At 38.7% G+C, this 27,967-nt stretch overlaps 2 protein-coding genes across 3 annotated transcripts; one reads left to right on the top strand and one right to left on the bottom strand.

Annotated features, from left to right (window-relative positions):
• Window positions 1-7,678: 7,678 nt before the first annotated feature.
• On the bottom strand, window positions 7,679-18,528 carry LOC139975207 (uncharacterized). 2 transcript variants are annotated; one of them, XM_071982936.1, is made up of 9 exons: window positions 18,315-18,528; window positions 17,946-18,133; window positions 13,475-13,707; window positions 12,839-13,108; window positions 12,038-12,489; window positions 11,321-11,490; window positions 10,533-10,849; window positions 9,812-10,099; window positions 7,679-8,658 (listed from the first exon to the last, which is right to left on the bottom strand). In XM_071982936.1, exons 2-9 carry the CDS (start codon window positions 18,004-18,006, stop codon window positions 8,458-8,460), a joined length of 1,992 nt encoding a protein of 663 aa, XP_071839037.1. In that variant the 5' UTR covers window positions 18,007-18,133; window positions 18,315-18,528; the 3' UTR covers window positions 7,679-8,457. The 2 variants fall into 2 exon arrangements, with proteins under 2 accessions (XP_071839037.1, XP_071839036.1); XM_071982935.1 differs by lacking the exon at window positions 18,315-18,528 and having other exon boundaries at window positions 17,946-18,281.
• Window positions 18,529-19,451: 923 nt separating this feature from the next.
• On the top strand, window positions 19,452-26,841 carry LOC139975206 (uncharacterized). Its single transcript, XM_071982934.1, has 3 exons — window positions 19,452-19,878; window positions 25,383-25,549; window positions 26,126-26,841. Exons 1-3 carry the CDS (start codon window positions 19,661-19,663, stop codon window positions 26,743-26,745), a joined length of 1,005 nt encoding a protein of 334 aa, XP_071839035.1. The 5' UTR covers window positions 19,452-19,660; the 3' UTR covers window positions 26,746-26,841.
• Window positions 26,842-27,967: the final 1,126 nt, after the last annotated feature.

The raw sequence follows: 27,967 nt of genomic DNA, 5'->3' as shown, positions 1-27,967 counted from the left end.
TAAAGATAATCAGTATTTGGTTCCAAAATGTAGAATGATAAGTGACCAAACTATTTCCTGTAGATTTATAACTCTTTGAACTCAAAGAAATTGTCATTTAGATTACCGCTATATAGGAATAGTCTAATTTAAGTTTGTATAAACTAAGTAAGCAAATAAGTTTAGTGAGTTATATTAGCGTGCAAATAGTATACACTTTGATGTCTGAATATTGTGGACCAGTATTTGAATTTCTAGCATTTTTTAGTGGTAATAATGATGACCAAAATGCTTTTTTTACCCTTTCCTTTCGCTTCGCGGTTTCACTAAATGTTGTATAATTATTTTCAAAACAAAACTACCATAATCGCATAGGAAACTTCAATAAATGAGGATAAAGTTAAATTTAGCTATTCGTTTTCGCAGGTAAATTGATTAAAATAGGTAGTGGAATTTTAAGGAAGTATGTAATCCTCCGAATTTTATATCTTGGTTCCTGTTTGGAGGCAATATTCTGCAAAACTTTGAAAGTGATTATCGGAAATAACTTTCAGTTCAATGTTATGCGATGTTTGACATGAATAAACCTTAAAACTGGAACAAACGGGCAAAACGGGCAAAACAAACATTTCCATCATAAAACAAGGGTAGTAGTATATGTCGTGCCACTTTAACACCCCCCCCCCCCTTTGGAGCCTCTACTGGGAGCTATCATCTATTGAGCTCCCGTTTGTAACAGAAGCAGGGGATAATTTATTCACAAAAAACGGGAGCCCCCGAAAAACAGATAACTATATTACTTTTATTTATATTGTATACTTTGACTGCTGTTTGTGTAGATACATCTAACACACGATAAGAGCCTTTGTTTAGTGCCGCTTGAAGGTTGCGTAATCACAAAAACGGGTGCCCTCGAAACGGCTCCCAAAGTAAGAAGTGCCGAAGGCTCCCTAAAAAGAAAAGAAAAACGGGAGCCAGTACAATTTTGGCGAAGGCTCCCAGTAGATGCTCCGGGGGGGGGGGAGGGGGGGTGAAGTGACACGACATATACTACCAAGGGAACAAATAAAGACCTTCAATTGAAAAAAAAAACATATCTTTCTAAGACACATAGTCTGACCTCTTATTAGTCGGGCTATCGGATTCTTTATCACTTCGTAAATTTAATTAAGGTTGAAAACAATACAGTCTGATACAAACAGAGAATGGTGATAGAGAAAAGGTGAGGGTCAGTCATACTAGAGAACCACTTACAGTAGATCGAGGAATATAATGCATTGAGCTATTAAAGGGTCTTAGAAATAGGCTAGTCTTCTTCAAATGGCCACCTCTTGGCCCATATGGTTCTACCCCTGGGAACGAAACTTAGTCAAACGTGGTAAGTTAAATTGTATACTTTGAACCGCGTGTGCCACCTCTGGAGAAATCCGTAATTCCCCCTCTTATAACCACAAAAATCCTCTCCTCCCTCCCATCCCCAACCCAACCCCTTCCCCCCCCCCAAAAAAAACAGAAGAAAGAATATGTATGTTTGTGATTTTCAGGGGTCATTATCTATACAAAACAATGAACGGCGTGTCAAGTTAAATTAAAAGAATCCTATATTTCTTTCCTTTGTGAAGACGTAATGGGGGGAGGGGGGGGGGAAATAAAGTCCATTTTGTAGGGGAAAATATCTACCCCTTGTCTACAAAAGTTATTTTTTTCATATTCTTTCAACATCGTAACCCCCATCCCCTCCCCCCGTTCACTTTCTCCCCAATAAGAAAAGAAATATTTCGTTTTGTTTTTGCAACAGGGGATAGATCTTTCAAAAATTAAGCGTGCTTTAATTATACTGTCAGTCCAGCATTTTGCTCATGGGGAGTTCTAGGGTGTATGGCATGGTGCAAGGCATTGTGGGTGTGTAGGGCATAAGTATTGGAGAGGGGCGAGGGTGAGGTTAATTTCAGTGGCGTAGGAAGGTACTTTTGAGTGGGGGGCTGAAGACTGATGGCCGGCCTGGGGAGGGGTCTAAGGGGAGGGGGTGTCCCCCTCCCCTTTGGAATTTTTGGATTTTTTTTTTTTTTTTGCATTTCCAGGTGGCCTCAGATGCAATTTGGTGCAATATAGCACACTTCAACACCCACTCCATTTTGTAAATAATTTTGCATTTCACCTGGCCTTAGATGCAATTTGGTGATTTTTTTTCTCATTTGGAAATGAAAAAGGGGTTTTCTGACTTGCGAAGGGGGGGGGGGGGGCGGAATGATACTTCCGCCCCCATATTTTTCACTGGGGGGGTGGGGGGCTGGCGCCCCAGCCCCCCGGTTCCTACGCCCTTGGTTAATTTTCACACTGTCCCCCATGCATGACGCTAATGATTGACTGCACCAGCACGATGGGTTCAATAAGTACAAACGGATCAGTCTCGCGGCTTCCCGATAAAATGTTAGATGTAGAAAAATCACCGAGCTGCGTCAATATGTTTACAGTGGCATGTGATTAACCTCCATTTGTTTATTTGTTTAACTCTATGTCTTCAAATATGCATGTCAGATATATATGTTTGTGGAAGAGTTGTTCCTTTTTATCTTTTAGTGTATTGAGGGGAACGACTAATTCGCACACACCATAATAAATTGTGGTTAACGACTACCTTTTCTATTGTATGTATATTTTCACACTGTGTTATACTATGTTACACTATGTTACTGTGACGAACATGTGATGATCACATGTTTGTCACATGTGTAACATATTTACCATTTAACCATTTAGGATACAAAATAAAACGATTATCTCGTTAATTTTCGTTATAGTGGCAAAGGAGTGTTCTGTCTCGAGAAACTGTCATTTTTTTCTTCATTGTTGTGATCTTCATGTATTTTCCATTTTCGTAGATTTTTTTTCAAGATTTAACTTAATTTGCATTCTAGAAAGATAGAAGGCGAAACTTGATATATGTTTATCCGGTTGAATAAATAATCATTTGATTGCATGACTCTTTCATTCACATATAGTTCAGTCAATCTGAAATTAAAAAATATGGGTAAACCTAAGACTAATTGCAAAATAATATTTGTTGGCGGGTTTCGATATAGGCAGATACCTTTTGACATACGTATTGAAAATATTCGTTCACGGAGGTTACATGAACCGAGCCAAACCTTGGCGCTTTATGACAAAATGGCGACTCTTGCGAAAGAGAATTGTTTCATCAGTTTTAACAGCTTTGAAGTAACTACTGTGCCACCTGTAATACATGTTACCGTGTTGCGAACACAGCACAGTAGTTACTGATGCACGGTGGCGGAACATGAACAGTAGTTACTGTACTAGCTATGAGTATCGGGTGGTTTTAAAGTAGTAAGAATTGTTGTTTTGAATAGCATAAGTAATTAGAAATGAAATGATTATTCAAGATTTGGCGAACTGATAATTAATTCCCATTAATTTTTTAATTAGGTAGTCAGTAATGCGAAAGAGTGGAGTTCACATGTTTTCTTTTCTTGCCGTTTCATACATAATTATGTTTCGGTTGAAAACGACTGCATGTTTATGACAACACACACGTTTCATACACGCACGTTCGCATTCCTACTAGTCTATGTGAACCATTTATTAGACAGTACACGCATTAAAATTGCTTTTCTTGCATACAAGACAAAAGTCAAACGCTTTCGTCCTGGTCAGCGAGCTCATACATACATGTCTAGTGAAGCACTTAACTGTTAGACCTATACGTAATTTGCATCACTCCAGTCTCTTTCAATTGATTCCTATTGTAGTGCCTGTAGCTGTAGTCAACTGCTGCCCCCCCCCATACAGCCCTCACCCCTGTCACCACTTCACACAGAAAGGAGATGGACATATTCAGTCCCTCAAACGAAATTTTCAAATTAACATTATTTTGTTAAATTTCAAACATTCACTTAGTACAGTGCACAATTTGACTTTTCATGATGAGAGTCAGTATTCTTTATCATCAAAACGACAACATACATAGACTAGTATGTTTATTGTGCAGAAAATATCTACTCTCTTTGATGGTGTGATGCTAAGTGAGTGCAGATTTCTGACATAGAATAAGCAACAGCTGTTGCATTATCGGAGAGAACTTGGACATGTATATCTTGCATGTGTTGACAACTTGACATAAAGATGTTAACCCCATAAATATAGCAAGTATTTCATTTTCAAGATGGTTAAAGACTTCTCATTGGCATTCCATACACGAAAGGCTATTTGTCTGCTGTGTGTTCTCAGAAGCGCACCCAAGCCTGCAACTCAGGAAGCCTCACATTTGAACTTTCCTCGCTATAGTGTAGCTTGCTAATGATAACGTCCCTGCAGCCCCCGAAAAGAAGTGCCGCGATGACGTCACAGCACTCATCGTTCTCCTCTGTTCAAAATATATGATTTAAGTTGGCGAGAGGTTAAAAAATTCACTACTCCTGAAATATAGGATGAAAAATCCCCGAACTAGGACTGTTGCGATGAAAAAGTTATGGATTTTTTGTTCATATACCCAATAGAATGACACTAAAAAAATCCTTTAAGTATATGCACATGACCGTTGCCTATGAATTTAATCGCAGTACATCAATATTTTTAGACTACCACTGAAGCTCAGATTGACTTTTTGATGAAAGTATTGGTTTATAACATCAACGTTTCCAGAAGACTGATTTGAAGGCTAAATTTTGTCTCTCTGAAAGGACATGTATAGAATAAAAGTCCATATACCACACCAGAAAAGCTGGCTACTTAAAAGCCAATCACTTGTGCTAAAACTTGTTACACAGGAAAAACCCTTCTATTTCAAGGGTTGCGGTTTTAGTCCTTATTTTTTCTTTTCATCACAAGGCCAAATGACCATTGTCTCATGATTCGGATTCAAGCCTAAAAACAGTATTTGTTTGAGAGGCTGTTAATCTGATTTCTTATCATTAACGATATATAACAGTGACGAGCTAATCATCCGAATTCAGTCGCAAAAAAAAAACATGTTAATGACTTGAATCGAACCTTTCAAAACAATTCGTCTTCCCGTCTGATCGCACTGATTTGTTAGTGTACAGATCAGTGTCTGATCGTGGGCAGAGATGTGCAAGATTAACGAGCCAGTTGCTACAGAGAGGGAGACAAACCTGTATGGTGACAAATTATACAGCAAACACAAAACGTTATCATAACATTTTTTAAAAGGGCCTCTAAAATATGTTTTAATAACGTTAAATGTGGTGTTATAAAAACGTCGCCATAAAGTTTTTATGAGATATTAATGTTATATTAATGATATATTAATGTTTTAACGAAAAAATGTTTTGAAATCGCCTGAAAACGTTTTCGTGACATATTTATTACACCACAAATAACGTTATCAAAACAAAAGACGAAACGTTTTAATAACGTTTTAAAAACGTTTTTGTGTTTGCTGGATGCATATACGTAGCGACACGGTAAAAAGAAACTGCCTACCAACCTAACCACTTATCTCCACTCTCTCTCTCTCTCTCTCTATTTACATATTCGCCACCAATTCATATCCTATCAATTATCTATGTATACATCTTTCTCTTGTCTATAAGGTCATATAGATCTACACAGACCGCACAAAATGGTCTGAAACAACTCATTCACAAAACCATCGCGTTCTATGGAATTGGAAGAATACTTCTAGCGCAAATTCTGCCGACTCCGCCATTTCTCGAATGAAGGGTTTAACCTTTAGAGCAGATTTGGCTCACAAAAATGAAGAATGACGAGTGGAAAAAGCTGCCCCAGTGTGCTTACGAACCAGGGCTTGGAAAAGGAAGTTGTGGAATCATTTTGCACATACAGTTTTTCTGTTCGGTCATCGAAAATGACCGCTTACATTTCCTGTCCCCTTTTTCGTATAGTCACCACATGTGAGACTAACTAATCCCCCTTTATCTGATTCTATATTTACCATCCAAACCGTTCAAAAGTCCAGACAGTCACGCAAACACAACACACAAACCGAAGCAGTATAATCATTCGTTGATAGGGAAGGAACAGGTTCTGTCACAACTTATTCGAAGGAATATGAAGCCACATATCTATAGTAACTGCTATAACGAACGATAAACATGTAGGTAGCGTTTCCATAATTTGCCATAAAAGTCTTTATATGTTCACATTGCATGAAATTAATAAATGAAAATTCAGTGTAGCCCTTCATTTTGTCAGGGAAAAAACCCTCCTTACTAGCTTTTAAAAAAAATATATATAAAATCTGAAAGAAAAATATGTTGACCGCAAAACAGGCATTTTTTTTTAAATTTAAATTAATCAGTTCCTGATTGCATTGTAGGTTTTTAAACTGTTTCAGCTATAGCTTTCCGTGACTTCAAATATAGTATATGTTACAAAACGTCTCCAACATTGTACATTGTATTTATGCCGCATGCATGCAGACACAATTACTGATTGCTGCTCTCCACGTGTCTCACTTGCTCTGAGGATACTTATGACACTTTACTCTGTAAACTTGACATTTCCGCTTTCTTCCTGTCAACAGGGACGTAGCCAGGGGGGGGGGGGGCAACGGGGCGATCTTTGAGTATCCTGAAAAAATAAAATTTAACCAAATGCTGGAAATATTATTAAATTATAATAAAATAATTATGTAGGCTACCGTACTGATTTCTTTTTTCCCACTTTTGACCTACACGTGAAAAATAAAATTTAAGTAAAAGCATGAAAGTTTATTGAATTAAGCCCTCTTTTCAGGTTGAAGGAAGCTAAGCGACCCTTCTCAATCTTTCCACTGAAGTTCGTCTACTACGTAATACAATATTCTTGTTATTGTTTTATTGCCTGTAATGTGGGAGGGATTTTGGGCACACAAAAAATGTTTGTTTACATGGCGTTCCGTTAAGTGTAATAAAATTCTGCTCCACCCTTTCAAAATTCTTGCTACGTCCCTGCCTGCTACTCACTTTTACAGAATTTTTATCTTTTTTTTTTGGTTTTTACAAAAATCCTTATTGCCTTGAAATAGGCCGAAAACAGGACCCCTGTTGTCCAGCAAACGGAACATTAGGGGTAACACGATTGCGTTATAATTTTTATTGATAGGCTATAGGCATAGACCAAAGCATTAACGCCGTTGAACGGTTCGATTCTGAAACCACCATGCTGGACCAACTTCGGCAACTACCTAACATCATAAATTAATTAACTGTCGTGAAATCGGGCTGCTAAACACTTATAACAGTTGAGAATATGTATTAATCCGGCTTGATGTTACATAACCTACGCTCGTGGTTGTTCGCTTTAATACTGTACAGGCCTATACCGTTGGGCTAAGGCAAGGAACATACCCCGCGTCGTTTGATATTAAATACTTTATTCGAGAGGGATTCGAGAGGGTATTGAAGAGCATTATGAAACTTGAGGCAATTCGTCCCGCTTATGACCCCTTTATGACATTCGAAAGCAGAGAAGACAATACAATGCTATGCGTCTCAAAAAGAAATGTTTGATCACACATATAAAAATTTATTAAAATTTCGGAGCTTTCTTGAAAATTATTGAGAACAGAATGCCCATCAGTGGTACAATAATGGCAACTAAGATCAAAATGCGTTCATCGTTCTTTCTGTATATATCCTGTTAACCATACAAGTTTATCCTAAAAGAAACTTATATACGTACATTGAAAACCGTTTCTAGAGTACCGAGGTAGTATTGGGGAAAACATTGTCGCCTTCAAACAACAATCACTAGAGTCTGGAGCAAATATATTGAGATGAGGTATTGCTTTCAGTTATAACTAAATGAAATACTTTCCCTTTTCGATAAAGTCTTCACATTGTCTACCACCGAAAAATCCCGAGTTCGCAGCAGCAAAATGATATAGAACTATACACATTTGACGGTGAAGAGGGAGCTATACACATTTGACGGTGAAGAGGGAGCTATACACATTTGACGGTGCAGAGGGAGCTATACACATTTGACGATACAGAGGGAACTATATACATTTGACGAGACAGAGGGAGCTATACTTATCAGAGCCATGTATACTATGTATGGCTCTGTTACACATTTGACGGGACAGAGGAAGCTATACACAATTGATCTAATAGGACTAGCTATATACAAATTTGACATAATAATAGAGGGATTCATACACATCTGACGTGATAGATGAAGCTATAGACATTTGATGATTTTCGTGATATGTATGGAGCCGACATTGGTGGGAGGGGGGGGGGGCTAAACAGAATACCTCCAGTGACCAACCGTTTGTTCTGTTAATCAATTCTCTAATATGTTTGCAACAAGCTAAACTAAAGTTTTGAAAGACAATATTACGTTACTAGCCATTTTGAATATAACAATAATTGTTCCACGAATATATATTTTCTTTAAAAAAAAATCCCTGAAAATATGTTTACAAATATATATTTATCTTTATACCCTTTCGCTGTAAATATCGTTACACCTGCAATGACTAGTAGATAGCTAAATTATTTTATTTTGTAAAATAAACATCATCGTGGCGCATAATATCAATATATTGCTAACAATACGATGTGCACCAGATCCGGGCTTATCCTGTGCATCAGATGTCATTCGTGGCCAATCGTAACATTTCGGAAAGTTTTCGGGTTTTTCCGGTAGATCGTCATCATCGCCGACATGTATCACCAGACTCATACCAATCTGAAATAAAATACGACCAATAGAAAAGAAGAAAAATGAGTAAATAAAGAATAACATTTAATAGGAACAGCTTACTCCTTCAAACTTTAAAATCAGGAAAACGGATAGCCTCGAGAGTTCTATTTTGAAAATTAATACAGCAAATAACAAAATATGTAACGTTTTTCTTCATTTCCCAGCGGGGGATCCACACACCCTGAAACATCCACTATGAAATGTCCATCACTGACAGGGTTACGTCAATTCTCTGAATTTGAAAGTATGAATCAATAATGCAACTACGATAATGTTTATGAATTATTTCACTGCTTGTTTATAACTTTATGTTGTTTCATAACGTGTGACTTTAAATATATATATAGAAGGTTTTCAAATTATATATGCAGGTTCTTTTTAAACTCAACCGGGGGTTGAGGTGGGTGGGAGGAAGGGGGCGAAATGTTTTTTTAACAAAATAATGTAAGCGCTTGGTCATACTACTCCAAACAGAGGTATGTAGTAATATGCGTTATATAATATTCCATATTATACAACACCTAATTGTATTCTGGTCATTTGATTGGTCAATTGCTCGTTGATTGCATGCAAAATCCGCTATATTCCACTCTATGAAATAGAACTATGGGTTATACTTTATTGGTAGCACTTTTTTCAATGGTAAGAGAGCAGAGAAACCTGTCTGTTCAAAACAATCTGTTGCGTGAGTGCATTTTACCCATCTTTATATAATATGTTGTATCAAACAAATAATGCATGGTTTCCATTCGTGTAATAGTGCAAATATTTCATTCGTTGAAAGATGTAATTTGTTCCATTCAACGAGGCGCAGCCGGGTGGAATGGAACATTCCATCTTTCAACTCATAAAATATTTGCACTATTGCACTCATAACCATTCATTATTTGTATATTATGTGGTTTGTTTTTGACACTATAGCCTCACACCGTATGGTACCGTAGTGGTTGAGGCAAGAAGATTTCTTAATGTTCAATTGGAAGGCATGGACAGGATGCCTGGGTGAAAGTTGTTGGATAATGGAGTGAAATGTGCTACGAATGTATAATTGTAAACTATTTCTTTGGGTTGGGGTTGGCGTTTGGGGTTGGGTGAGGTCCTTAAACAAGAGTTCTTTCAAGCAAAACGATTCACTTACCTCTACATGAAATTCCAAATGACAGTGGAAGAGCCACCAGCCTGGATTATTAGCCTCGAACCGGAGTATTGTATAACCGCCGTCGGGTACAATCACGGTATCCTTGAGAGGAGCTGCTTGAAGATTTCTCGTGATATTCCCAGCTTTATCCATTTCCATCACTTCTTCCAAAGATGTGGATAACCCGAGTTTCTCCATAGCAATGACCCGGAAGGAATAACCATGAAGATGCATTGGGTGGCTAGCACCAAATGTTACGCCCTCGTCTATAACAACTAGTTCCACGATCTGCAATGAATGGTAGAGTTTAATATTCCGATCTGGGTGGGGTGGCGTGGGGTGAAAGGGATATTTTTATTGGGGGGAGGGGGAATATTCAAATTTGTGATTGCTTAAAGTCAGGAGTTATTAGACACGCCAAGATTGATAATACGGTGGCCCACAAGGGACATATGAACTCACTTAGTCGACTATTAATCTCGACGTCGAGATTTAGAGATGACAAATAACATTTCCGAATCTACCATTTCTGTTGTCCTTTCTGTGTCACCTTATATGATTAGGAAATCATGGCTTTACCACTTTCCTGGCTGTTAGCCCATTTGAATCCGTTTGTGTGTGTATGTGTGTTTGTGAGGGAGGAGGGGTATGATCCTGTTCGAGCTGGTTTAAATCGAAACCGTTCTGACTTTTGTAAATTTTAAGTAGTAGGCCTACTTACCTCACCGAGATCTGCAGTAATGACGTGTGTACATTCACAATATTCAGCAGTACAATTTCCAGCCATTTTGGTCACCTGGGACGGATCGCAGAATTTCGATTCGTCGATATCTTTGTGCTGTGTTAGTAGCGCAGTTGGGGGAAAAGTAAACGAGACGTGGTTTATCTGTGGTGAGTAGAGATGGTGAGACCGGTCTATATCTTCTATTGGGTAATACTCAGGCACGTGGTAGTGTTCACTGTTGACTTTATTAAAATCCATCGCTAAGTAATACGTCGAAACTGGTTGACTTGGATCCAGAGATATGTCATCTGGCTCTATAGAGAGGAATACGAAGAAAAAATATTGTCCAAAATACTTCTACTAAAAAAAATTAAAAACACGTACTTGTTTTGATCTTTATGAGAGAAGATACCTAGGTGTACCTCCCCCTCCCTCCCTCCCCAACGGAGTTATAGGTTCCCTATTATCATAGGGTAGGACAAAACTTCTATACGTACAATACCTTGTTGATACCGAGATGTTTTTCATCGGACGTTATAAACTTTTTTTTAAGGAAAAATCGCTCAGGAAAGAACCTGGGCACGAAAACCAAACTACCGAACGACTAATCCGCTCTCAACCCCAGCCCCTTGCACCGGGACTGTGACTGTGTGATCATCGTCGAGTGTGCTTCACCATTCCCCTCGAAAGGGAACAGATACTACACAAGATCTTAGCCAAAAGGCCGACAAGCGAACGTTATAAACAACAGAGTATATATTAAAGTAAACAATAAATGTTCTAACCTAAGGACTTGACTTTACTGATGTACATGTTCGACTCAGTCTGCACCTCATTGAGCGGATTCAGTTCGAATCCATCTCGATCTATACTCTCGTCTGCTGTAGGGTCCTCTTCGATTGCTCCTTGATACCGAACTACCGCCAACTCCTGCTGAAATCGACAATCAGCCAATCTGCGGATTGATTCAAGACACGTTGTCAATAATTCAAATGTTCACTATGCACATTTTCAAATGGTATATATGTATGCACGTACACAACACCCCCATCGCTGACAATTTATATCAATCTATTTGGCATATTTGTTTAAAGGCATTGAAGACTCGCCCAAACCGCGTGTGGCCATCTGAAAAAGTTAACTTTCTGTCGCTTGCAAGTGACGTTTTTTCGTGTCGCTACATAATGCAGACAGTAATGAAACGTGATACCTTGTTATCTTTAGCTGGACCTGAGATCTCCATCGCTGTATCGTTTATACACTGTGCTGTGGGTATTGACCGCATGTATGTACTGACTGTACACTAGTGTCTAATTACCGACGGTAACAAGCTGTGTGTGTATTTTCTGGGATCGATGGTGGTGTCTAACACTTCTGTTACACCTCATTCGAAACTAGGGCAGATTACCGGCATTAGACGTTTCTTTTTGTGAGTCTTCACACCCTTTAAGAAGGAAATTACTGCCGTCTCAGATTTTCATTATAAAATTTGTGTCACTTACCCTTTCACTCGCATCCAGTAATTTCCAACTTCTTGATTAGCATTAAGCACAAAGTCGTATCTTTCACCACCATATATAATGAACGAATCTACAGTAACTGACTCAAACGGCCGTCCATCACTAGCAATGACCGATAACGTATGATTGTCTACGGAAATTCTCATCGCGCAATTGGTACCTGCGTTACTACTCATTCTGAAGCGATGACGTTTTCCTGAAGTGACCTCAAATAGAGCTCTTTCCGTAAAATGTTCTATCGTACCCTGATCAGTTTCTAGGGTAAAAGTCGCTCGTTTTCCTTTCCCGTTGATCAAAATTGATTCTGGTTTGTTGCTACCGTCGCTATGGTGATGCGCCATAAATTTGGCCAATGAGACGGCATCTAACCAATCCATGACGATAATGGTATGTTCCACAATGTCCACATCGTACGTTTCCTTCTGAAGGTCTCTCTACACATACGAAAATAAGACAATATTGAACAAAGTTAGACAAATTAAGGAATGTAGGCTACATACATATATATATATATATAGTTATGTTTAAGTTATTTTGAGGGGCAAACTTTCTTGTGAAATAGTTCAATGCTATGTATTCTACCAGTCATATGAGAGAAGTATATTTCTTGTGTAAGATGAAGGGTTGGCGAAGCTTATCATGATGTGGGTTGTGGGATGGGTGGGGATCACCGATCGACACCGGGATATGATCCATGCTGCCTTCCCCTTCCCCTCGCAGTGCTTTAGTACACAGCACTACACCTGTGTAGGCCCTATATTGTTTCAGAGCATCCATACTTACTTCTGCAGCTTGCCTAACTACCAGAGACCCCGCCAAACCGTCTTGTCTTTGAAGACCAACATGCGCGTGCCAGAATTGAGTGCCAACTGAATCCGCTTTGAATGTATATGTGAAAGTAGTCCCGTGATCTATGGGACACTGTGTAACTAGTCCGGTTCCGTCCATATACGGTGAATTTCGTTGATGAATCCCGTGCCAATGAATGCTTGTCCCTTCTCCATTTTCCAGCCTGTTTGTTACAGTCACATTGATAGTATCACCTTCACATACCTGAAAAGACATCATCAAGACATTTAATCGAATTATTGTTGTTGTGGTTTGCTATTTCAATATTTTTCATTATGCAACAACCATAGACAGAACAATTCATTAGGACTTGCAACAGAAACTTTTTTACTAAATCTTTGCATTGGAAGTGCGTCCTCACTTTGATGCCTTTCTGTTACACTATTGACACTTCGTAAACGAAATTACAAAATACGCCCCGTTAGTAGTGAGTTTTGAATTTTCACATCCTCACGTTCACATGGTGTCACGAAACACCTACGTCCGTTCGCTTATGACATAACAAGTTTATCGACACCATTTCAAGAAGTATATATATCTTTGAAAAATCCTAAAAGTTGGAATACTAACATGGATGCCTGGACCAGGGAGGCGTCTGTTTACCGCGATGACGGGACGTTCCACTCCGTTGAGGGGGATGCAGTGTTTTCGTCGACAATCATCTAAATTGTACGGGCAATCGTAGCAGGCTTTGGACATGGAGTAGTACCACTCTATATCGAAATGATAATTGCAGGTAAGTGGTTCGGGGGGCCACTTACATGTACGGTAGCAAGCGTGTTCCTCGTCCTCATTGTGTGCTCCTATAAATCAGAAGAAATACAAGAGCGAGAGAGTTGTTTTATTTAGTGGGCGGTTCCATGATTTCTCGGGGGCCCGGGAGACGAGTGACGTAACATAGCGAAATTAGAACAACGATAACGTTCCATATATGTAAGAAAACTTGGGTTAAAGACATGGAAAGCCTTAACTAAAAAAAGGTATGACATATTCCTAGTATGGAACTTGTTTTGAGTAAACTGACGTTTACGGTGGGGGGGGGGGGAGGGGTGGGGAGGGAAGGGGAAGGTCCCTATTAGAGTCCGCACCTTATACGTACGTCTGGTGGCAGGAAACGTTCTATTGTATAACTACATAACCAGTGGGCTTTATAGAGGAAGAATTTGTCCATAAAGTAGCTGCGGGGTGCAGTGTACAATGCTATATAGTGTTCTGACCCTAACACGACAAAGTAAACAAATACAGGAAAAATTTTAACTTAAAGATTCAGCAACTTGCCGAGAGTCTGTGTTTGCTTTTCAGAATTATCATCGGTGTTTACACAAGCATACGTGTTCATAGAAGCACATACCCCAAGTTAAATTGCAAGTGTATTACATCAAGTGCTACAGTTTAAACCGCCCATCACAAGTATATCAGCGAAGAAATTGTTACTGGTATAAACTGGTATATAAGTCTCACCTATACCAACGGGTTGCTCAAGCAATGTTTTATAACATTAGTACGTAACATTAGTGTCTTGAATAAATGCTTTATCCCATTCCCTATACCCACCACTCCTACTCCAACTCCCCCATGGCGCACCCGCCTACCCTTCTTCACAACAAGTCGGATATATACAGGCCAACAACTGTAAGATCTACGGTAAAAGAGGAACAGCCTATACCTCAGCAGAAAATCCTGTCATTTACGAAACGCTACACCAGTAGTAGACACATGCCTTTGTTTTATACATCTCCTTACGATGGGGACTTCGTGAAAGCATTCCTGTTCTTGTCAATGGGGAACCACAGAGTTATACAATTACAACAGTGTTTACTGATAATAATAATAATAATAACAAAGATTTATAATGCGCACGTATCCACCCAGAAAAGGGCGCTCAAAGCGCAAAAACTAATGAACTCTCATAAAATTAATGTCAAGTGTCCATGAAAGCTTGTCACATAAGTTGTGTGTTATGCTTCTTTTTAAAGGAGAAGCGCTCTTATAGCCGTCTTGATTTTAAGTGTTACCACATATTCCACACTCGCGGTGCAGCAACTGAAAAAGATCTATACCCCCCCCCCTCCCCCTAAGAATGGTTGGAGTTAGATTCCCTGAGAAGTAACTTATCATTTGAACGATAACGAGTCGGCATATATTCTTGAAGCATATCAGATGTATATGAATGCACCACACTGTGATAAGACTTGTATAGACATTAAGCACTAGCTTGAAAACAGTTCTGTAAGTAACAGACCAAAATCGGACACAACGGAATAACAACAGGAAACTATTAGGACCGTTTTGACAGATACAAAAAAAATCCAGCGTCGATATTGATATGGTCGTTAAATGGCTATTCCAGTGGCTGCAGACAATGTGACATTTATATGGAAAAGAGGGGGAGGGGGATGCTAAACAGTTTGAGGTTTGTACATTATGAAAAAAATCGAAGACATATGTAAGTCCGAACTGCCTTTATGGCATCACTAACCTGGCTTTGCCAGATTCGTTCATATAATTTTCATCAAATTAAAAAGTTATATATGTATCTCCACCATAGAAATAAAACGCTATAAGGAATTGATTTTTACCTATATATGATGCCGAAAAAGCCCCCAAAATTTAAATAAATGACGAATTTCAGCCAACGGAATATCCCTTTAAGTATAAGTGACGAAAATATGACACAGGGGTGAAGTGACCCGCTTGATTTACAGATAGATTACCAGAAAAGGAAACAATCAAGTTATGATAACTTTCAGCAACTGGGAATTGCGTTTAAAGGCTGCATCTTTGTCAGACTGGTCAACGTAGAACAAACTTTGATAATAACAGAATATCGCATTTTTAAACGAATGATTGCAGTAAAGGCCTGTCTTTAACTTCACCTTAACTATGCATTTAACATTGCAATTTTTTTTAAATTAATGATTTTCTTTAATAATCTCCTTTTTTGCTTTCGACATTATTTTCACTAACAGTTGGTAGCAAATGCTTTTGTAAAAGGTGGAAGAATATGGGAGCTTCATCTCCGCCAAAGTTCAAGCCATCGCCACCTCCCCCGCCCCCGCCCCCGCCCTCTTCCCCCGAATCCATACTGCATGGACAATGGGCGATGAAAGTGTATTGTTACGTGGTTACTTCTTATCCTTCAGGACATAATGAAAATACAATACTCTGGTTGTGGAATTAAGATAAAGTGTTAGAGCAGGGAGTTGTTCCATAACAAATCCCTGCTTAGAGACCGGAGGGCAAAGTACGTGACGTGAAAGTCAGCAAGGTGTGACGAATCAGGCCACAAGAATCACGTACGAGTGACCATCGACTTTGTTACGTAAACAATGGGACACGAACGGTCAAATTGATATGGCTCACCAAATATGATGAATTTCAGAGAGAGGTGGGTTTGATATGGATTAACCTTGATGCCGAAATTATATAAGGCTAACATGTCAACAAACGTGATGGGGGCGTTTGAAAAATTGTGAGGTGTGTCTCATGACGGCTTATTTATATAAAAAATTGCATATTTGCCCTCCCAACACAATCTTGTAACAGGTGACCTATAGATAACCATACATCATAACATTACGATGAAAGCCTATATAGCTCTATCCATATATACGTATCATATAGTCATCGAAAAAATGTAAATATAATAATCACGTGGTTTTGCATTTAACAGTCGAACATCAACAAACTACCGTGTTAATTATAATACTATAGGCATCCTCCTTTCAGTCATATTTGTAGTAAATCCGTATATATATATATATATATATATATATATATATATATATATATATATATATATATATATCACATGTAACACAATATATACAAATTACACCATATTGCTACCCTGGGTTTCACGCACGCATAGAGCGACAATCTTCAGGCCATAATGGCCTGAAGATCGTCGTCCTAATTTGTATATCTTGTGTTACATGTGGTATTATTGCTCTACTACGGTATTGAGCACTTTCTGCTACTACTGATTATACTTATACGTGTGATATATATATATATATATATATATATATATATATATATATATATATATATATATATATATATATATACTGCATCCATGGTACTCTTGTCCTAGAATAGATGCCTGTACTCGCACTCATACTCTCTTGTCGATTTGTACTCGAGTACTCGGACATTTTCGAAAAATATTATGGGATACTATCGTGTTAGATAACTGATGGAAATACTGATACTCGTACTGACCCCATGCAGTATGGAGCCTGTACACGGAAACGTACACGCCCCAAAGGGGGGGGGGGGTTCTTAGGTGCACTGCCGAGTGAACTGCAATAGTATACCGTTTTAACCTTTGGTACTGTATAACGCCTCAAGTATGATTACAAAGAGTCCATACCTGATGGATTTGGAAAGGTATACAATTAGCGAATAAATTATCGATGTATTCAACTTTGATACTTTTGGTTTGAAAATTACTATTCATAGAAAAAAGTTGTATACTTAAAAACCAAATGGTTTTTTTTGTATTTTTTGGTTGTAAATTGTAGTTAAAACTGTTTCACGAATATATCAAATTTGAGATTTAGCCACACTTGTGGGCTACTTGCAAGAGTTGTTATTGATCAAATGAAGAGCACGTTTAACGCATTTAATTACTGAAAAAATCTGTCCTTTTTCTTTCTTATGTAATTTAACGATTTTTTATCCCGATCGTTTCAAATATTCCACAGATACTCTAGGCTAAAGTAGAATATTAGTAAAGAACCCCCCACTCAAAAAGAAATATATTCATTTAAATTTCTTTGATTGTTTGAAGTGAAAAGTATCATACTATTATTATTGCGCTTCATTGTAGCTTGAAAGTGAATATCACAACAGTATGTAACAATTCTTCAGAGTCCATATTACATGATATAATGTAAAAGTCATATAGATTTCAAATAAAACATGCTGCATTAGGTAATTATCTATCCTTGCAAGACGAAGAAGTTATTGAAGTTATTTTACGATTATTTTAAGATTAGTCAAAAAATACAGGAAAAGTAAAAGCGAAATTAATTACCTTCCGATGAAGCCAATAATATCACAAACAGAGGTAGCAAACGTAATCCGTTGGTGAACATCTTGGCGGTTGGTATAATATGTAGCTGTGGATAGTTAGCTTATTGTACAAGACGCCTTAACTTCTATACCCGTATATAGGCTAGTTTGACCTTCATACGCAGTGTGGCACCGGTGCTGTTTCTGTCTCTGTTGCTATCAATAAAATAGATATAAATTTAAAAATTAACTTGCGACTTGTAAATATAAAAACCGCCGGCTGATATAGAAATCTTTGTACAGGAGTGACCCTATAGTCTTTTTAGCGTTACGCCTCAGTAACCTCACGTAAACACATGCAGTGACGTTGCTCTGGACGTGAGATATCTACCTGGCTTTCCGTTCCTTTATTGATATAACCTGTGGGCTGATAGATGGAAATTACTTCCCATGGACAGCACTAAAAATAAAGTACATATTTATTAAAGGCCATGTTGGTGGATGCATTCAAAATAGGTTCCAACGAAACCGTTCGAATCACGTTGTTACAGTATTTATTAACTTGCAGTCCGATATCATAGCAAGAGCAACGGATTAGCTACTCTTGCCCAAATGTCGTGCTGTAAATGAAGCTTGTAAATTGAGATGCTTTCAGTGCATACTACCTTGGTAAAATACCGACGTAATTGTTTTTTGTTTATATCCTCGACAATGTCACACAAGACCGTATATAACTTGTGATTCAAGCTTTCTAAAACGGTGTTTGGTAACCGAATTAAAGATATAAAAATTACCCAAATGTACCTCTTCTGGTGAGGTTGAATCCCCCCCCCCCCCTGCGTTGCAAAAAACAAAATCATCAGTGCGGAACTTCTAGATTTGGTGAGCTGTCGGAGTATATCATATCGTGGTAGCCGAAATTAGAATATTCTAGTACGATTGTCTATTCAATCCTCAATACATTCCTATCTTTTGTAAGAAACCCAAGATTCCAAGCATAACGTCGCAATTAATTGTGCCTATTTTTGTTGTTTTATCCCTTAATCGTACTGTCACGGTTCCTAAATCTGTAGGTCAAATAGGGAAAAAAAAATTGGTCGCCATCTTAGAAACACGCCAAAGCAATTTCAAGACAAAGATATTTTTTATAGCATCGAATGACTCTTATATATAGGTTATACCTCTTACAAACAAAGAGGTGAAGCCATACATTTTGTAACATATCTCTGGGTGAAGCCAGTACATACGCACGCTTGTGTAGCAGTTTATTTCGTCCCATGTACAAAGTGTCCGGCAGGACATTTATCTGGGACATTCTGTATATATTTCATATTTTATATGTAGATGTGTGCGTGTGTGTACAAAGCCCCAAATTTTTGTGTATAGCGCTGTAACATTATCTCTGGCACACCCACGCAGCACGCGCGCATTGTCTGGCCAGGAAAGCGCAATGAATACTAGGGAATGCGCGATGCGATGAAAGGGTGTCACCATTTCGTATTGTTAACATGTTGAGGTCGATTACTTTCAATACGTAATTTTGTGCGCCATCTCCGATTTGATTTGATGTGTTGTTCTACGCATTTATTTTCGAAAAACATGCACTAACTTAACTTCGCTGTGTATGTCCTTTATCATTTTTATATCAAGACAAAATAAGAAGGTCATTTAATTGCGGGAAAAAAATGTTCGAGTATATATTGCATAACGATAGGAAATAAGAAGTATAGGTTAGAAATGAAACATCGCCATTGTTGGCCAGTTTTAGACCACGAGATGAAACGATTTTTAAACTTTAGGAAAAAGTCCAAAGTAGACTATGCTTACTCAACCGGTGAAGATCTCAGTGAACCTGAAAGGCCGCGTAAATTCTGGCAGAAACACACGAACGAGGAACTTCAGAAACTAGAAACGGAAACCAGGAAGGAATTGCAGAATGCGGTAGAAAAGGAAAGGTGAAATTATCATCTCTACCATGGATAGGCCTAGCCTAGGTTATGCCAATAGGCGGCAAGTGAGCCAAATCCGGACAGGGAAAGGCGCCAAAATCGAAACCCACAACCTTGCAATCGGATATGTGGACCCTTTAGGCCTAAGCTTAGTCTATTTATCACATAGTGTGCGGTAACGCCTACTGTGTTATACATATGGGCTAGTTGCACTAATAGACACTATATTTGGTTGTCAAATTGAAAACCACATTTTTAATCGCATTTTGAATCTACAAAGCGTTTACAGAAAACGACCAAAATTGCCGTTCACAGTGAAACAAGGAGACATCAATTTTGTATTTTGAGACACTTTCGTGGATTATTCCACCGATTTAGCGGAATTATACGGTAAACTTCCTACGCATGCGCGAAGTTAGGGCAGATTGACTCCCGACCTTTACAAAGTATAGACATATTTGTTTTTATTTCTGGTGGAATCTAAGTTCGACCCATCGATGAAATCACATAGTTAAAGTGATAAACCAGAACTAAACCAGTGATCAAAATCACCGAGATCGTCGTCATCGATATCTTCTTTAAAATAACATTAACGGTCAAACTATCGCGAATTTACCGTATACCAAAATAAAGCTTAGTGAGGTTTTGCTTCTATACTTGTCCTTTTGCTCTAACCATTCTTTACCTCCAGGTCTACTGAGCCCTCGTATATATTTTTTATTGAGAACCCCTGGGCCATGACGTCCTAAGTTATACTGAAGTGCATGGTTCGAAATAGGCCTAAGACAAAAATTTCGCACAACATGTATCTTGGTTATATATAGTTAGGTGTCAGTATAGGTAACATATACATTCTTATTCTTCGTAGAACGTTGGACATCAATATCATTAAAAAAATTAAAAAAGTATTTTAAAATTGTAAACCGATCGAACTTGGAAATAATTCAATAAGCAATAACATTTCGCACGGTTTTCTTCCTATTAGGCTGAGCTCACGATATATACCGTTGGCATGTATACTCTAACCATGACGTATTCGATACTTTGGGTTGGGGGTGTGGGGGGGGGAGGACCTAAGGTGATAAGTTATAGTTACTAGAACGCGAAGAAGACAGAGAGCTATCAACCCACGGTATAAGCTAACCGGGAATGGTCGAAAGAGAGAAATTGGGAGGGGGGGGGGGGGGCTGGAGATAATATACTAGTGGCAACGCTGCAATAATGAATAATTATCAGAAAGCATATTTCAAGCTGTCTACTGATTAGATACCTCTATTGTCAAACAAATTACGAGAGACTTCCATTTCAATCCATTAATGTATACTAATCATGTTGTATATTTTGGAAGACACTTACCTCATAGCTGTTGCTCAAACATCTCGAAATGGCTTTTTCAATTCAGTGTACTTAAATGGCGTACAGAGCAGCGGATAATCATGAATTAAAAATCCACCGGATAATTTTCACGATATCAATCGAAATCGGCAACCGATCTTTGTTGAAAATATCTGACGGTATACGGTATCTAAACCGTTTTAGTCTTTTGGTAGTGGTATATTGCACAAGTCCCAATTCTCGTGTGGCTAAGACGGTAGGCTGTCGTAGAGGCTGAGAACATATAGGCCTATCCTAGCAAATGGGAGTTTATCTCATTAAACTTTCTGGGTTATCTTTCTCGATTTATCTTAAGAAAATAAACTTCCCCAAAACGTCTTTCTAAACTACGTTTATCTTTCTTTAATCAGTTAGTGCGTATTTGGACACCTTCAGGACCTTGTAATGCGAGAGAATATAAAACCGAGTTTTATTTTCAAACGGTATCATTTTGTTTAAATTTTTCGGAAAGTCTGTGGTAACTTCTTAATTTGACACCTGATGTCAAAGTCACATGCCAGTGGAGGATTGTGCCCCCCCCCCACACCCCCATGTAACCTTACAAAATTTCGAAATAAAAGTATTTTATACACTTTCTCTTTTATGGTCGTAAACTTTGACACCCAATACCTTGTTCGATCCCCAATCGATCCCTGAACCCTCCTAATGAAATCATGGCATTTAAAGATCCTTTCGGATGCTTTATCGATCCCCGTTGATCGATATCGACTAAACATTTGATCCCTGTTTAGGACGTTTCTTTACTCGGTCCTTTATTCCCATATAACCCGAACGTATACTTCACAGTCGAATGCGCTGCATGTAGAATGACTATCTCCTGTCCCCTGTAACGTCGGCGACATATACCACGTGTTACCTCTAAAGGTGGTCGTACCACAATTAATCGCTCCATTGACTTACACACTAAACTCGTCACACTTTCAAGGCCCGCGCCAAAGCATAGATAGAAGTTTTCAACTGGCATTTCTTACCCACCACGTGATAGCTGAGATCTTGGCCTGTCATATATGGCACTTGCAAATTTCCTTATGCACGACCGTTTAGATTTTGAGCTAGAAAAGGAGCAAGTTTAGCATACTGAACCCCAACCCTTCCGTCTGCTCTCTCGGAGTAGTATCAATATTTAACCAAAGAATTTCTAAAATGGTTTATATCACATTCAATCCTCTTTATGTTCACATGTACTTTAAATTATGCTCTTCCACATAGAAGCAGAAAAAGCATAATGGTAATTGATAATATGCTTAAACAAGTATTACATTATGTCATGTTAGCCCCATTTTCTTCCGACAATGGTTAACCTTTCGACTGGATGTATACCCTACTTTAATGGTGATATGGTACCTATAAAGAACAGAGGGAAGCTTTCAGAGTACAGGAAGGCCGTAAAACAGATTCGTCCAGATTATGTACTCCCCGAGCTCTTCGCCACGTATTTACATCGCTTACTCATGGATTCAGTTTTATATATACACTTGATGTGCGTGGAGGTGTATAAGAAACCTTCCATTAAATTCCGTTTAAATTAAATTTCAGGACAAGACATCAGGTCAAACAAGAATCCTTAAACTGTTGAACTCTGTACATATATGAACAGATAAGCCTTTAATTGTTAACTTTACACCCATGATCAGTTTAAATGACACTTGTAAATATTTGCAGTTCGTGACTAATCCAATAGTATATTATATGTAAACGAGAAGAACCATTGTGTTTTACCCAACAAACCAATTTCTTAGTTGTAGGTTGTATTATGCTGGCGTCGCATATATATATATATATATATATATATATATATATTGCGGTTTTTGCTTCTTTCTTGTTACATCGATCTAGTGTTTCTTGTCTATACTTTGTGTTCTTGTTTTGTTCTAGCTTTCCAAACGTGATTAATTTGCCAAAGTTAAGAGAAATAAAAAGAAGCAGCTTCTGGTTTGTTTTACCACCACCCCTCCCCGTATAGTTGTAGTGGAGCTCCGTGGTGACATTTGAAGCACAATTCTCAGAATCAGGTACGCTTGAGCAGTTAGATTAACGTTTTGTAATAAAGAGAGCCGGTTTGACGGCTAGGTTCGGATAGGCCCGGGGCCCAGGACTCTGATCTTGGGAACCGAAAGACAGAAATCAAAAGAGAAAGGAACAAAATAATAGGTTTTCCTAATATCTATAAATAAACATTTTTGTTGCCTCTTTTTATTACTTTCCTAGTTTAACCCAAGTTAATCCCAAGTTAACTTGAGTAAATAATTCATGTTAACTCTGGTGTTAAAAGTTAATTGAGCTAGTAGAGTTACTGCCTGATTGTTAATGTATTGTATAATATTAACTGGATATTTCTCTCTCAGAACTCCGATCAACAATTGAACGAAAACCTACAGTTTGTCGACCAAGAAGCCTCAAAACCCTCCCAATTATAGGAAAGTTCTGTAGTATACCATAATTCCAAAGGCATGGGAGAATCCGCTAATAGCATCAAAATACACAGAGAATAGGCCACCAGTGAGTTACACACAAGAGGGCTACAAGACTGGGGTGTTGGAGAACCCGGATGTACTAATGTATGATGTAGAGTCAGAATATTGGATCACAACAAAAAAATGTACAAGTGTGCGCCTCATGAAATATCACACATTCTCGATAGAGCGAGTACATTTTATAGTGCCATGACCCCTCATGCAAATTAAAACAAACTAGAATGCAAAATGCAGTGAGGTTTCGATGACTTCTGTGCACTAGACTTCTGCTTGTTAGTATAACCAGAACTAGCTGTTACAATAGAAATGGCCCGAACCACCATTTTGACTACAATAACACTATGGCATCATAAACACAGGTCAGTCTACTGAACGTGGCTATACACACCTCCACCAAAAACAGTAGGGATATTTTACTCAATGTTATGAATCCACACACAAAGTGTTAGAGGTATCGTTAGATATCATGTAAAAGGTTTTTCACAGTTTGACCTCTGATGACCTCAAAGGAGATTTGACCTCACAAGCAACAGAATTCTTGTACCCAATATGGCAAATCCTTATACCATGTATGAAAAGAAATTCCACGAGAAAATTAAAATGGAATGCAGTTGATTAAGGGGAAGGTGTGGTGAGAATGATAACCATCCTGGGGGTAACCCCAGTATCGGATCTACGACTTTTTACGAAGAGGGGCTGCGGCAGAAGACAAGTATCGGTATATACCGAAATTATTATCGAACTAGCGGTGTATAAGAAAGTAAAGGTTTAATGTTAGGATAGCCCGCACGCGGCCGAACGGTGCTGATTGTTTTGAGCATATCATGTATTAACAGTACATTTGTTAAGAGTCAAGAAAACTCACGAAGATTGTGCAGCCCCCCCCCCCCACTCCCAGGCCTTGATCTACCCCATCTGTGACATTTATGCAATTGTTCATAGACCAATACCAGTCACGGGGTCAACGAACTACATGCTATATATGTAATGGTTCCCATAGAACGTGACTTCCTTAAGGTGTATACGGTAACTCATAAATAAAGGACCACATAAACTGTTTCTATTTCTATCTGTATATAAGGCTATTGCGTCACACATCGACTCTGTGGGTTTATATTATATGCAGTGGCGTAGGAAGGTACTTTTGAGTGGGTGGGGGGGCTGAAGACTGATGGCCGGCCTAGGGGAGGGGTCTAAGGGGAGGGAGTGTCCCCTCCCCTTTGGAATTTTTTGCATTTCCAGGTGGCCTCAGATGCAATTTGGTGCAATATAGCACACTTCAACACCCACTCCACTTTGTAAACTTAATTTTGTATTTTCACCTGGCCTTAGATGCAATTTGGTGCTCCAAATGAGATTTTTTTCTCATTTGGAAATGAAAAAGGGGTTTTCTGACTTGCGGAGCGGGGGGGGGGGCGGAATGATACTTCCGCCCCTCCACATTTTTCACTGGGGGGGGCTGGCGCCCCCAGCCCCCCGGTTCCTACGCCCTTGATTATATGCATTCCAGAACAGGTACGTATATATTTTAGGACATCACACAGTATGTGTGATGAAATAAGAAGCATCCATAAACATGGGCTTAACCTATTAAATCACCTGTCACCTTTTACTGTTTTGCTCTTTTCCTAATTCTTTTAGATGTTACAATGGATTGCTCAGTGCGGAGTTGGAAAAACTAGAAAAGCAAAGAGAGGTTGAGCTCGTCGAACGCCACCTCTTGGCTGTGATTGATGAAAACCGGAGTGTGTTACATGAGCGCGAAAATCTGAGGAAGCGAATAGATAAGGAAACCAAAGCTAGCAAAGGTAGGGATTTTAGTTTTTTTTTTTTATAATGGCACACAACGGCTTATCAAACTATCCAACGGTACTGTGTATGTTTGTAAGGAAATAACACATGCAAAAGCAAACAGATCACGAAATAGCAAACATGGCGGCATTAAAGCCAAAGTAACCCATTATTCTCATCCGGTGTAACGTGTTTATTGCGACACCTAAATATTGCATGGCAAAGAACGAATGACAGAAAAAAAAACTTTTTTAAATAGAAAAATCACTCAAAATAAGCCAAGAGAACAAAAAAGGACTCAAATAAGAATGACAACAAAATAGTATGACCGCGAAACTAACCATATTCTTGTTCGATGAGCTATTTAGATCAGAACTCTAATCACGTGACTGTTATCATGTAATAATGGCGATGGCACGCTTAATGATTGCATTCATTGCACAGCTTATACAATGTTTTTCCGGGCTATCCTGAATGTAAACATAATGATTTTTTTTAACGCATTTCATTAAAAAGTAAACTCAAACTTTTCAATCAGCGAACTTATATCATCATGTTGCCAGGTAACGCTCTTTGAATATTTTACATGACAGCTCTCCTGGCAGAAGCGAAGAAAGCTAAAAGGCGGGCAACTGGTGGAGAAGATGGTGAACTTGACGGGACCAAACAAGAAGAAGAGAGAGCAGACGAACAGGAGGAGGAAGAGGAGGATTCAAATCATCCCAAAAATCCAGACTGCCACGCCCAAAATCGTCTATTAGACGAATTCTTTGGTTCGGAAGAAGAAGCGACCGAAAATTTGGAAAGGTTCGAAAAGGATGTATTGGCCAAAATCAACAAGGCCACGAGCGATAAAGACCTGAAGCGAATCAAATCCACGATCATGGCCAAACAGAGTGTTTTGCTATACGCATTCTCATTGGTAGAAATAATGAGATTCACGGAAACGTATCGCGGACTGATCAAATCAGAGGAAGAGAGTGTTGAAGAGGGCAGCATCGACACTAAGATTGACGAAATATTTGAAAGTAAAAGGAAGGAAGTACAGTTAATGATATCGGAATCGATCCCTACGAACTTACGACGTACTAGGGTGAACAAACCAGAGCCTATGTTTACATGGAACACTCAAACGTTGGAAAGTTGGGACGAAGAGGCGGAAGTAGCTTTACTCCGTCCACAGGAAGCGGATATTTTAGAGACTGATGTTTGATGATCTAAAACGTTTCCATATTGCCTCAGAGAGGATTTATGTCGCTTATTGTTTGTGCTTTTCATCTTGTTATTTGCGATAAATGCTGCAAATTCACACTTGAACGACGTTTTATATCTATATAGGATCTATATAGGAGAGAACATGGACAGGACATGATTTATGAAACATTCCGCACGGGTATAACAGGGTGCCAATAAAGTGTACTGTGGGGTCTTTCCTCGAGAATCCTCTCTTCTCTATTGTTCTCGATTTCAAAATCTATACATGTTGGCTTAGTCAGCAATTCTTGCCGAGGGCACAAGGTGGTACATGTAATTTTCACTATGTTATTCCCCTATCTTTATTACTTAAAGGACCTAATGGAAGTTGAAAGGCATGTCTTTCTTGGAAATGGGTGGGTAGTTTGGATAGTGGAGAAGGTTGGAAAATAGTGTGGGTGAAGCTTCGTAGCTGCCCCCCCCCCAAAAAAAAAATCGTATGTAGTTAATATCTTTATGTGCTCCGTAGGTTTGTAAACGACATATCTGGGCTAATTGGGGAGGAATTTGATGTGCGGAATTCCCAAAAGGAAACAGTTTCCAGGTTCTGAGGTAATTTGTGGTTTGAGCCCTGACTGAAATAATATCACATTCACACCTCCCTGTGGTCCTCAAAGTTTGTACCCCCCCCCCCCTTATCTCGTCCCCGTTCAAATCCTCTTCCGTCGTCCATGCTCAGCTGCAAATGTGTCATTCATTACCATTGGAAAGTCTTCAAAAGTACCCTCCTGTAGGTTACATCTCTCCAAGTTATCCCAGTCATAGAGGCGGGTTCACTTTGGTAATTAAATTTCTATAGAGGGGGTGAGGGGGGGGGGAGTTCTGATGGTGTCAGTAAACAGTTTAAACACGGGTGGTTATTAATTGACTTTCTAGCATATTTTTGGGCAATAATGCTGACCTTTAACTTGGCTTAGCTCACTATAGGCTTGTGCTTTGAATCCGTTTTTATGGATCTCTAACATATAGTATAGCCTTTATAATTTTAGAGAGAACAACTATAGTTGTGTTTGCAGAGGGGTGAGGGGGTGTGTCCTGATGGTGTCAGTAAACAGTTTAAACACGGGTGGTTATTTTTTGACTTTCTAGCATATTTTGAGGGCAATAATGCTGACCTTTAACTTGGCTTTGCTCACTATATATGCTTGTGCTTTGAATACAATTTTATGGATCTCTAATAT

This window comes from Apostichopus japonicus, chromosome 10 (genome assembly GCF_037975245.1).
Source record: "Apostichopus japonicus isolate 1M-3 chromosome 10, ASM3797524v1, whole genome shotgun sequence".
In the NCBI taxonomy this organism is placed as follows: Eukaryota; Metazoa; Echinodermata; class Holothuroidea; order Aspidochirotida; family Stichopodidae; genus Apostichopus; species Apostichopus japonicus.
The sequence above is the reverse complement of the archived record's forward strand: the minus strand, read 5'-3'. Positions and strand labels throughout refer to the sequence as shown.

Bases quoted from the DNA above. Each gene is read 5' to 3' on its own strand.
- LOC139975206 (XM_071982934.1), top strand. From the start codon at position 19,661: ATGAAACATCGCCATTGTTGGCCAGTTTTAGACCACGAGATGAAACGA. The intron at 19,879-25,382 runs GTGAAATTATCA...TAATTCTTTTAG, and splicing joins AATGCGGTAGAAAAGGAAAG to ATGTTACAATGGATTGCTCA. The intron at 25,550-26,125 runs GTAGGGATTTTA...TTTACATGACAG, and splicing joins GGAAACCAAAGCTAGCAAAG to CTCTCCTGGCAGAAGCGAAG.
- LOC139975207 (XM_071982936.1), bottom strand. From the start codon at position 18,006: ATGTTCACCAACGGATTACGTTTGCTACCTCTGTTTGTGATATTATTG. The intron at 13,109-13,474 runs GTTAGTATTCCA...ATGTCTTTTCAG, and splicing joins TCCCTGGTCCAGGCATCCAT to GTATGTGAAGGTGATACTAT. The intron at 12,490-12,838 runs GTAAGTATGGAT...TCGTATGTGTAG, and splicing joins TAGTTAGGCAAGCTGCAGAA to AGAGACCTTCAGAAGGAAAC.